The 10,985-nt window shown below is 60.6% G+C and overlaps 1 protein-coding gene across 14 annotated transcripts in view; it reads left to right on the forward strand.

Annotated features, from left to right (window-relative positions):
* MYO9B (myosin IXB) overlaps positions 1 to 10,985 on the forward strand; it is a 91,037-nt gene that overhangs the window by 79,056 nt on the left and 996 nt on the right. For 7 of the 14 annotated variants that reach the window (XM_027084582.1, XM_027084590.1, XM_027084587.1 and 4 more), the window contains 16 exons: positions 19 to 152; positions 434 to 624; positions 1,882 to 1,980; positions 2,090 to 2,263; positions 2,373 to 2,414; positions 2,623 to 2,734; positions 3,500 to 3,573; positions 4,101 to 4,293; positions 4,404 to 4,532; positions 4,733 to 4,838; positions 5,120 to 5,251; positions 7,022 to 7,145; positions 7,659 to 7,706; positions 8,053 to 8,195; positions 8,905 to 9,032; positions 9,153 to 9,682. In XM_027084582.1, the coding sequence (XP_026940383.1) occupies positions 19 to 152; positions 434 to 624; positions 1,882 to 1,980; positions 2,090 to 2,263; positions 2,373 to 2,414; positions 2,623 to 2,734; positions 3,500 to 3,573; positions 4,101 to 4,293; positions 4,404 to 4,532; positions 4,733 to 4,838; positions 5,120 to 5,251; positions 7,022 to 7,145; positions 7,659 to 7,706; positions 8,053 to 8,195; positions 8,905 to 9,032; positions 9,153 to 9,568 (2,245 nt within the window). In that variant the 3' untranslated portion in view covers positions 9,569 to 9,682. Of the gene's footprint in view, positions 1 to 18; positions 153 to 433; positions 625 to 1,881; positions 1,981 to 2,089; positions 2,264 to 2,372; positions 2,415 to 2,622; positions 2,735 to 3,499; positions 3,574 to 4,100; positions 4,294 to 4,403; positions 4,533 to 4,732; positions 4,839 to 5,119; positions 5,252 to 7,021; positions 7,146 to 7,658; positions 7,707 to 8,052; positions 8,196 to 8,904; positions 9,080 to 9,152; positions 10,602 to 10,985 lie in introns of those variants that run through there. The other 7 variants (XM_027084585.1, XM_027084589.1, XM_027084591.1 and 4 more) reach the window with 6 other exon arrangements.

Genomic DNA, 10,985 nt, shown 5'->3' on the forward strand with positions numbered 1-10,985 from the left:
CCTTACTTTGTCCTACAGATCCACGTTTAAGAGACTTTTCCTGCATAAGAACAAGGATAAGAAATACAGCCTGGAGGGCACAGAGGAGACAGAGAACACCGTACCCGGGCAAGTCGTACTGGAAGCCGCCGCCATGAAGAAGAATCTAGAAGGTTGGTCTCCCGCAGCCTCAGGGACGGACAGCAGAGCCACTGGGGCCCCTGAGGACAGTCCCCAGATGGGGCCTTGAGTCAGCTGTGGGCCAAGCCCTGGCTGCAGGGCTTTGGGACTGATCCCCATCCCCGGAGGTGCTCTCTGGCCGCAGACCTCAGTGTGTGACAGCACAGGTCCCTGGTTCTCTGCACTTGTGACCATGCCCCAGAGGCCAACCTGAGTCTTGCCCAGGAACCCACTGCCCTTACCAGCCTCTCCTGCCTCCCGCCCCCCTCCCCAGCCCCCTCCAGCCACCAGCACCGCCACGCCGCTGGCGAGAAGCACGCCAAGGAGCCAGGAGGCAAAGGGAAGAAGAACCGGAACCTCAAGATTGGCAAAATCACAGTGTCAGAGAAGTGGCGAGAGTCAGTGTTCCGCAAGATCACCAACGCCAACGAGCTCAAGTACCTGGATGAGTTCCTGCTCAACAAGGTGGGCCAGCCGGGGCCCCGGGCCTCCCCAGAGAGCCTGGCAGTTTTGCAAACCACCTGGCAGTTTTGCAAACCGTCACACCAAGCCTTTATCAGGCGGGAATAGAAAGTCCAGGTCCACGGTTCCAACACACAGAAAGTTCTGGAAACCACACGCTTGTTCCTAAGTTTGGCATCAGCTGCTTTTCTGTAAAACCTGGCAGGGGTTCCCGAGAGGTCGCTTGTAGCCTACATTCATCCTGCTCGGTGGGGATGCTTACGTTTTGCTACAAAATGTGTGTCTTATTATGGGGGCCGCACAGAATGTGTGGAAGCGAGTCACACCTGCATCACCTGATTCTGGGACCCCCGGCCCTGCCGGAATCATCTAGAGCACACGTGCATGTGCACACGTGGGTTGGGCGCCCAGCAGAGGCATTCTGTCCTGCAGTTCCTGCCCAGGAAGTTTGAGATCCGCTGTTGAAAGACACGTGGTTTGCTGTCTCAGAGCGCCCCTTGGGGGCGGTGGCCCACTTTCTCACACACATGAGAAAAAGGAAGCATTAGCCTCCAGAATAATCTTCCAGGCAAGGCACCTGACACACCCGAGTCCTGCCAGGCTGCTCCTGTAGGTCCTGCAACCTTTCCTTGTCCTGCTGCTCAGCTGCAGCTGACCGCGAACAAATTATTTTACTTAGCACACACTTTTACAAAATGCGTTCAGTTCCAGGCAATGATTGAGCACTTAGCGTGCGAGACAGAGGTGAAGAAATCACAGCCTGCACTCAGGGTATTCATGGCCCCAGCCGCAGGCAATCCCACAGCAAACAGTGTGGTGTTTGAGAGCTTCAGAAGGAGACAGAGGGCTGACAGGGACAGTTAAGGGGTGGAGGCATGGTGAAATGACCAGGCCATTTGAGGCAGCCCCCATCCTGGAGCACAGCCGGGCACTGAGCGCCGGGGTGGGGCGGCAGGAAGGGCCCCAGTTAAACCAGTGTTTCTCAACCAGGGGTGAGTCTGCCCCCAGGGGACACATGGCAACATCAGTAGATGTTTTTGGTCCTCACAAGCTACCAGCATCTGGTGGGGGAGGCCAGGGGTGCTGCTCAACACCCACAGTGAGTGATCCCCGACACATCAGGGTTGGCAAGAGGGCCGCGATGTTTCCCTGCAAGCCCAGGGGAGCCAGGGAAGGACTTGGGATGGGGCAGAGCTATGGCCGCCCAGATGCCCGGCCTGAGGTCACGTGGGGTCAGCACACCTCTCCCTTCCTCTCCAGATAAATGACCTGCGTTCCCAGAAGACTCCCATCGAGAGCTTATTCATCGAAGCCACCGAGAAGTTCCGAAGCAACCTCAAGACCATGTATTCCGTCCCTGTACGTGGAGCCCCAGCCCCAGGGAGGGCCCCCGCGGCAAACCCCGTGCCCTCCCCCGGGCACCCCCGTCTGTCTGTCTCACAGAGGCTCACACCCTGCATTGCCACAGAACGGGAAGATCCACGTCGGCTACAAGGACCTGATGGAGAACTACCAGATCGTCGTGAGCAACCTGGCGGCCGAGCGCGGCGAGAAGGACACCAACCTGGTCCTCAACCTCTTCCAGTCGCTGCTGGACGAGTTCACCCGCGGGCACACCAAGAACGACTTCGAGCCTCCCAAGGTGGGTGCTACCGCTCCAGGCGAGGGAGGGTCCCGGCGCCAGGACGTCGCTGGGGTGGGGGTGTCCCCAGGGGACCCCACACAGAGCTGGCCTTTGTGCTCCCTCACAGCAGAGCAAAGCTCAGAAGAAGAAGCGGAAGCAGGAACGTGCTGTGAGTATGTGTGTTCTCGCGTGCACGTGCACGGGTGTGCGCATGTCTGTGTGTGCACATGTGCACGCGGGCGGGTGTGTGTTTTCCTACTCGGCCTTAAGGGCCCCCGGTCCTGAGGTGCCGCAGGCAGCGTCCCCACTGTGTGGCCCCGTGGCCACCTCGTTGGGGGTCCACCTTCCCACTCGGCCCCCCTCCCCCACTGCTGCAGGTCCAGCAGCACAACGGGCACGTGTTCGCCAGCTACCAAGTGAGCATCCCCCAGTCCTGCGAGCAGTGCCTCTCCTACATCTGGCTCATGGACAAGGCCCTGCTCTGCAGCGGTGAGTGCCCCTCGCCCACCGATCGCCCACCGCGCCCCTGACCGCCCCCCCCAGGCCCCCCGACTCCCACTGCACACCCCTTGACCCCCCACCATGTCCCCAACCCCTCACGGTGCACCCGGGCCTTCACCCCAGCTACAGGGTTGATCCTCCCAGAGCACTGCCCCTCACCACAGGGGCAGTAAGGCCGCACCTCACCCACTCAAACGCCCCGCTGTCACGCTGGGGCGGGGGCCGGTCCTCAACTGACCCCCAGGCCCCCCCCTCAACTCCACAGCCTCCCCTCTGCACGCCTACCTGGGCAAGTCACCCTGGGCCGTATCTCCGGGTCTTTGTTCATGCTGCTCTCACTGCCTGAAGTGCTGGCCCCTCCCCCACGTGCCAGGCGAGGCCAGTCAGTCCCCACAGGGACCCTGAGAGCCAGGTGCAGCCCAGGGTGAGCCAGCCGGCCCCCAGTCAGGCAGCCAGGAGGTGGCCAAGGCCGGGTGGGGAGCCAGTCAGCCCCCAGGGGCCCAGGCTGGGTCAGGAGTCCTCTAGCACTGCAGTTTTCCCGCCAGGACCAGTCAGGGTTGGCTTTCTTTTCGGGCCAGGGTAACCTCTCCCCTTGGCCCCTGTGTGAGGAGCAGCCCGCCACTCCGTGTCCATCGTAAATACCCAGGCAGTTGTCACTGTCCTGAGACACGGGGACAGGCGGCCACGGGACCCATGGGTCCCCGATGCGCGTCAGTGACCGCCCTCTCCCCCTCCCCCACCATGACCTCCTAGTGTGCAAGATGACCTGCCACAAGAAGTGTGTGCACAAGATTCAGACCTACTGCTCTTACACAAGTGGGAAGAAGGTGAGCCTGCTGGGGCCGGGAACTCTCCAGAACACCTGGGGGAGGCCGTTCTGAGAGATGTGGAGGAGAAGGGTGTGCTAGGTGCAAGGCCAAGGCTGGGTGTCAGGTGGGAGCACGGAGCTGGTGGGAGGGGCTGGTCCCGAAGCAGAGCGCACCCCGGTCCTGTCAGAGCCCCCAGAGGGGCCCCCAAAGCTGGGGCCAGGCTTGTGTGTGCACCCCAGGCCTTGGCCCTGCTCTTCCCCCCTCCAGGTAGAAGGAAACCCCTACCCTGCACGAGGGAGGCGGGGTCCTACGGGCTGGCACAAGCCAGGATCAGCTGGGCGGAGGGGACTGTGGTACTTCACACAGGGACCCCCTGCCAGCAGCCATCCGGGGACCTCCACAGCCCGGCACCTCTGGCAGCCGTGCAAGAGAGGACGAGGAGCACGGGGGGTGGCGGCCACAGAGGAAGCCGGGCTGAGGGGGGCGGGTGACAGGGAGGACAACCAGCCCAGGCCTGACCCTCACCCCCATCCCCGTCGTCGCAGATCGAGCCAGGCACTGAGCCGGGCCACTTTGGCGTGTGCGTGGACAGCCTGACCAGCGACAAGGTCTCAGTGCCCATCGTGCTGGAGAAGCTTCTGGAACACGTGGAGATGCACGGCTTGTACACCGAGGGCCTCTACCGCAAGTCGGGTGCCGCCAACCGCACGAGGGAGCTCCGGCAGGCGCTGCAGACAGGTGGGTGCTGCGGACAGGTAGGTGTCAAGGGCAGGAGGGCACCGCGTGGGGCTCCAGGCTCGGCCCTCCTGCCTTCCCCGAGCTCACCGGCTGCCACGCCCTCCCCGCAGACCCCACGGCAGTCAAACTGGAGAACTTTCCCATCCACGCCATCACCGGGGTGCTCAAGCAGTGGCTGCGGGAGCTGCCCGAGCCCCTCATGACCTTCGCCCAGTACGGCGACTTCCTCCGCGCCGTCGGTGAGTCCCACTGTGGCGAGAGCCGGCAGGTTGGTCGAGGTCGGGGCTCAGAGCCTCGAGCACGTGCTGTGGCCGGTCAGGGAGGACGGACCCCCGTGCCCCCAGCTGAGAAACCGGGCTCCAGACAGTGGGAGGCTCCCCGGTGCCCTGGGGCCTGTCGGGTGAGGGCCGCAGGGAGCTGACCCCCAGGACCCTCCTAGAGCTGCCAGAGAAGCAGGAGCAGCTGGCCGCCATCTACGCCGTCCTGGAGCACCTACCAGAAGCCAACCACAACTCCTTGGAGAGGCTCATCTTCCACCTGGTCAAGCAAGTGCCTGCCGTCCTCTTGCCCCGTTCTCTGGGGGGTGGGGTCCCAGCAAGAGCCACCCCACGGCGTTCCCCGGGCTGGCGTTCTCTGGTGGCTCCACACCAGGATGTGAGCCCATACTGGGGGGTCCAGAAGGGGGCCCCCGGCTTCTTCGTGGCGCCTCTCCACCCTGCAGGAGCGAGCGTTTCTCACCTCCCGGCTGCAGCAGCACTTTCCCGGGATCTGGACTCTGGCCTTGGGGCTCCCTGTGGCCACCCCCTAACTGCCGCTCGCTCCACAGGGTGGCCCTGCTTGAGGACGTGAACCGAATGTCACCCAGCGCACTGGCCATCATCTTTGCGCCCTGCCTCCTGCGCTGCCCCGACAACTCGGACCCGCTAACCAGCATGAAGGACGTCCTCAAAATCACCACGTGAGTACCAGGACCGGCTGGCCGCCACCCCGCAACATGCACTCGGGGCAGCCGAGCCAGGGATCCCACAAACGAAAGAGGAGAGCCCTCTCCAGAATCCTGGGACTGGCCTGGCCTCGGTAGCGTGTAAATGTGCCTGCAGAGGAAAGTCTAGAAGAACACAGCCTGATCACAACGGCCCCGGGAGGTGTCCTGAGCACTGGGGTCCTGGGTAAACTTCGTTTGGTCTCCCCACCCTTCTTTCTTTTCTAATGAACACACGTGACTTTTGTACTAAAACCGAACTTCTGATGAAGTCTGCACGTGCGCTGGCTGCTGTGAGCGGCGAGCAGGGCTCTTCTGACAGACGAGGGACAGGAAGCAGCCTGGCCTCCTGGTGGCATCGTAGGGCTCACACATGCCCAGACCCAGGTGGAGACCTGGCAGCATCTCCTCAAGCAGCAAGAGCATCACTTCTGAGTTCTCTTGAGGGTGAAAAACCAAAAAAGGGGAGAAATCCCTCATCTTCTGTCCAGGGTGAGGGGCAGATGGTGAAGCCCCACATTCCCAGCCTCTGGGAGCAGTGAGAGCCTGCAGCAAACAGAAGCGGTTGTCTCAAGGTTCCTTCTTCCCCACAAACGATCTTTGAAAGTTCTCAGAAAGTGCTTCAAAAAAAAAAAAAGTTCTCAGAAAGTGCCTCAAGGGACTTCCCTGGTGGTCCAGCAGTTAGGACTCCGTGCTCCCAATGCAGGGGGCCCAGGTTCGATCCCTGGTCAGGGAACTAGATCCCACACGCATGCCACAACTAAGATCCCACGTGCCGCAACTGAGACCCGATGCAGCCAAATAAATAAATTTTTTTTAGAAAGCACGAAAAACAGGAAGTGCCTCAAAAGAACTCAGAAAGGGACTTCCCTGGTGGTCCAGTGGTTAGGACTCCGTGCGTCCACTGCAGGGGGCACGGGTTCGATCCCTGATTGGGAAATTAAGATCCCGCATGCCTCGCAGCGCACCCAAAATATAAAAAATAATTAAGAGAAAAAAAAAAACTCAGAAGGTCAGCAGACATCCATCACTAAAAGGACAGTGTTTAGACTTCGAGTTGTAAAAATAAGAACCTGTCACCCAAGGCGGTTTCAGGAGGCAAAGCACAGGAAGGCCTGAGGGCTACGCCTGACAGTGCACACCCCACACCCCGGGCCACACTCAAGAGATCAGTGAACAGCTGCTGGTAGGCAGAGTGGAGGAGAGTCCAGTGTAGCCCTGACATTACCTGGGCAGCGGTATGCTGTTGACGGATTTGCTTCCAGCATGTTTTTTCTTATGTGGTCATGACAATGGGAAACCTGAGTCATGACTGCCTCTTCATCCAGTCTGAGTCCATCCGGTCCCACCACACCCTCCCTGCCTCGGTACTGACCACTGAGGCTGGCCCTGACCACTGAGCACATGTGCCTTGGGTCACAGTGCAGTTTTAGAGCCCTTGGGGCCAGCTGCCTGCAGCCCCTGGGACAAATCACCCCACCTCCATGGTACTGTACTTCCTCCTTCAAACGAGGAGGCTTATTAAGACAAGGATTCAGGCTCAGAGAGGTGGGGTGAGCTACACGAGGTCACACAGTGAGTGAACTGGGGCCACGATGGGAGCCACAGCCATGTCCGTGGCCCTGCCTGGTCTCTGGGTCTCTGTCTCAGCCACCATGCCCCAGTCTCGGGCCAGCATCTCCGTAGATGCAGGCCCCCATGCTGACCGTACCCCCCAAGGCGGTAGCTGAGTCGCCTTCTCCACAGGTGCGTGGAGATGCTGATCAAAGAACAGATGAGGAAGTACAAAGTGAAGATGGAGGAGATCACCCAGCTGGAGGCTGCTGAGAGCATCGCCTTCCGGAGGCTCTCTCTTCTGCGACAAAACGCTGTGAGCAACGCAGGGTGGGACTTCGGTGGGGGCGGGGCCACCGAAGTGGGAGTGGGGACCGGTGGGCGGGGTTTGGACATTGGGCGGGGTCTCACTTATCCGTCCAGCACACTCTCCCAGCACACCCTGGGCCACCGGCAGCCTGACCTGGGGCCTCGTGGCAGCATGTTTAGGGGCTGATTCCTCACCTCGGCCAAAAGACCACCATCCTAGCTCAGCCTCAAGGCCAGCTGCCGCTCTCAGCAGTGGGGGTCCTGTCACCTACTTGGTGGTGGTCCTGGTCATCCTCCAGCCATGTCCCGGGCTGACCTGGGCCCCGCCCACAGGGGAACGTTGCCACAGCAGAAGTGGCCTCACAGTGGGGGGTAGAGGGATAAGGGGCCCGTCCCCGGGCTCCTGTGGGAGGATCCTGTCCTTGTCCCGACAGTCAGACGTGTGGCCTTATGCTCATGACTAGCGCCTGTGCCCTGGTCATGGCCCTGTGTGGTCACCCACTCTTCATCTCTCCCCCAGCCCTGGCCTCTCAAACTGGGGTTTTCGTCTCCTTATGAGGGGGTCCTGGTATGTACACATACGGTGGGTCCTCCTCGCATGTCTCCCAGTGCGGTGCATGCTGGGGTTCCTCTCAACCCCTAGGGTCCTCGTAGGATAGACCGAGCGTGTCCTAACCTTCTGGAAGTGCATGCTGGGGGAAACCCATTGCCTGTTGATTGCCTGTGAAGATGACTAATGAACCACGTGCCGGCCGCTCGGTCCCTGCATGATCCCCGGAGAAGCCTCTCTAAGCCTAGCCACCCATGTCAGAACTAACCTCCCCCAGAGCTGCTTGCACCACCCTCTCTCCAGCCACAAGCACTGACCCCACCCACCCAGAGGGGCTGGCCAGACCTGCCGCTTCTCTTTGCAGATCAAGAACCCCAAGACCCGGATGAGCAGCAGCGGTGGCCTGGAGGAGCTGGGGGTGCTGCCAGAGGAGGAAGTGGCCGGCGGTGAAGAGGATCGTGAGAAAGAGATCCTAATTGAGCGGATCCAGTCCATCAAGGAGGAGAAGCAAGTGTCTCTCCGAACCCTTGCCACACTCGGCCGCCCTGTCCAGCCCCCATCCACTGCCCCCCCCCACCACTATAGGGAATCTGGCTGTTAGGAAGCTAATGGGCTAGGCTCAGTCCCCGTGGTCCAGTGCCCACCTCACGGGGTGCTGCTGTCCTAAAACACAGCCTAAGCTCGTTAAACCCCTGGCTTGACCACAGGGAATCACAGTGGCCCATAGGGAGAGAAGGGAAACAGACGGGTGATGCCTGAACTTTGTCTTAAAGTTGGCCTTAGCTAGGGCGATCCACCAGTTTGTTGTCCGGTCAAGATGGAAGTATGAACGGAGATGCTGTTTAAAAATTATGCCAGGAGAACAGGTGTAATCCAGGCCCCCTGGGCATCCTAGTCTTAGGAATAGGGTAGGGCACTCCAGGCAGCGGGAACAACGTGTGCAAAGGTCCTGAGGCAGGAGCCCCTCACTAGCTGAGTACTAGGCCAGATGCCTGGCTTCCCTCAGCAGCCTGACACCTTCCTCACATGACCTTCACTGAGTCAGGGGCATTTTGGGCCAGGTGTGCTTTCGGGGTTGGGTTTTGGGTGCTGGGAGCAGGGAGTCCCCTCCAGGACCAGGATGACCTACTCTGTCCCCTACTGGCCTGGCACTTTTCCGTGGGGGCAGTCTTCCACCATGGAACAGCCTTGGACACTGTGACCCTCTCATCCCCAGGGAGGACATCACGTACCGGCTGCCAGAGCTGGACCCTCGGGGCTCCGATGAAGAGAACCTGGACTCAGAGACATCAGCTAGCACCGAGAGCCTGTTGGAAGAGCGGGCTGGGCGGGGGGCCTCGGAAGGTCAGTATTAAGGTAGCGTCTGCTTTTTTCCTTCCCATGTCCACACCCAGCAGGCCCCCGGGCGAGGGTCCGTCTGCCGGCCCTGAAGCTGCAGTAACCCTGCCATCTGTCTCTCAAAAGGGCCCCTCGCGCCTGCTCTCCCCTGCCCCAGCGCACCCACCCCGAGCCCCCTCCCCGAGGCGGCCGCCCCTCCTCGACGAAGGCCGTCGTCCTTCATGACGGTTAGAGTGAAGACCCCCCGGCGGACCCCCATCATGCCCACGGCCAACATCAAGCTCCCGCCCGGCCTGCCCTCCTATCTCCCTGGCCGGGCACCAGGTGCCCAGGAAGCTGCCACCCCGGTGAGGCGCCGAGAGCCACCTGCTCGCCGCCCAGACCAGGTACACTCTGTGTATATCACACCCGGCACTCACCTGCCCACTCAGGGCCCTCAGGAGCCCCTGGACAAGGACGACCGGCCACCTGGGACCAAGCGGAGGTACTCGGACCCCCCAACCTACTGCCTGCCCCCTGCCTCGGGCCAGGCCAATGGCTGAGGGCCCACAGCTGTCAGAGTCCGCAAATCCAAGGACGGCCCGGTGCCAGAGCTGGGTGCCAGAGCTCCAGAGCCAGCATTCAGTGGTCTGAGAAGGATCCGGAATGAAAAACTCCAAGAGCGATGTGAGGTGGGCACCAACTCCAAGTGAGTGCAGGCAGGAAGAGGCCGGCTGAGGCCCGGCTGCCCTTGCTGAGCCCCTACATCGCAGAGTTGCCCGCCCAGAGCACTGAATCATGGCGGGCAGCCTGGCATCTCCCAGCTCCCCTTTTGTACGTTTTTCTGGTCACTGTTTCTTTGGGCGTGGTTTACATAACTTTAAACTGTAACAGCCTTAACAGAAGACCAAATTGTTTTTTTATATGTGTATGTACAAACTTTTATATTAACGCCCTGCATCTTCCTTATAACCTGGACATGAGTCTTCAGAGTAAAGGCCACACAGCCGCGAAGCTTTGGAGGCTCAGACCCACACTGAGGGACAGCTCGGGGGACAGTCTGAGGGCTAGGACCTTGCACGAGAGGTTTGGACGCTTGTGGCCCCTGACTGCCCCAAGTCTGTCTTGGACTCGTATTCTGGCCCGGCAGTGGCCACCTGGCCGGTGGCATTCGAGGGAACAGTGAGCCTTCCGTAGTGATCAAGACTGTTGGCTGGAGCCAGGACACGAGGTGGTAGGCAACCTCCACTCCAGGCACCACAGACCTCACATCCCAGGGAGACTCGAAGGTGGCCATCACTCCTTGGTCCACTGTGCCCTGGACACAGGAGGCTGGAGGAGGCCACCCTTGGCACTGCCCGCCCCATGTGGCAGAACAGGAGCCCGCAACTCAGGACCACTCATGGGTGGGGAGGGCAAGGCCTGGAGTTGTATGTCCCTACAAGTCTACAGTGACAGCCTGGACATCTGGCATCTCCGGAGCGGGGCTCCCCTCCTGGGCTCAGCCCACTCTCCAGACACCTGGACACATGGCCCCAGACCTGGAACAAGAGGCACCCACAGGCCATGTGAAATTAAAAAAAAAGTGCCTGAGAAGTGTCTGCATGCAGTTCCTATTCAGGCCAGCTCCAGGCTGAAAAAGCAGGGGTTGGCAGGTGGGGTCAGCCCTGCGGCCTCAGCCAAGAGGGGTACAGGGCAGAGATTGGGCCCCTTGCCTGGAAGGAGCTGCCTTGTTCCTCCAACCGACTTTGCTGTTTGTTTGCTGGAATTTCACACATACTTTTCACACAAGGGATGTGGGCTTTGCTGGAAGTTCTTTTTATTGATCCAGAAAGCTGGGAAAGCAGGCAGCTCCTGGCAGAGCCACATTCAGTGAGGAGAGCCTGCTGTCCTGGGAGCTGCCTCCTGTCACACCTAGCCTCTCCCCAGCTGGGGCTTAAATGTCAACTGATGGGGCCATCCGCCGTGGGTGGGGTGTGG

Source organism: Aethalodelphis obliquidens, unplaced genomic scaffold (genome assembly GCF_003676395.1).
Source record: "Aethalodelphis obliquidens isolate GAN/ISIS:26980383/991018 unplaced genomic scaffold, ASM367639v1 scaffold53, whole genome shotgun sequence".
Taxonomy (NCBI): Eukaryota; Metazoa; Chordata; class Mammalia; order Artiodactyla; family Delphinidae; genus Aethalodelphis; species Aethalodelphis obliquidens.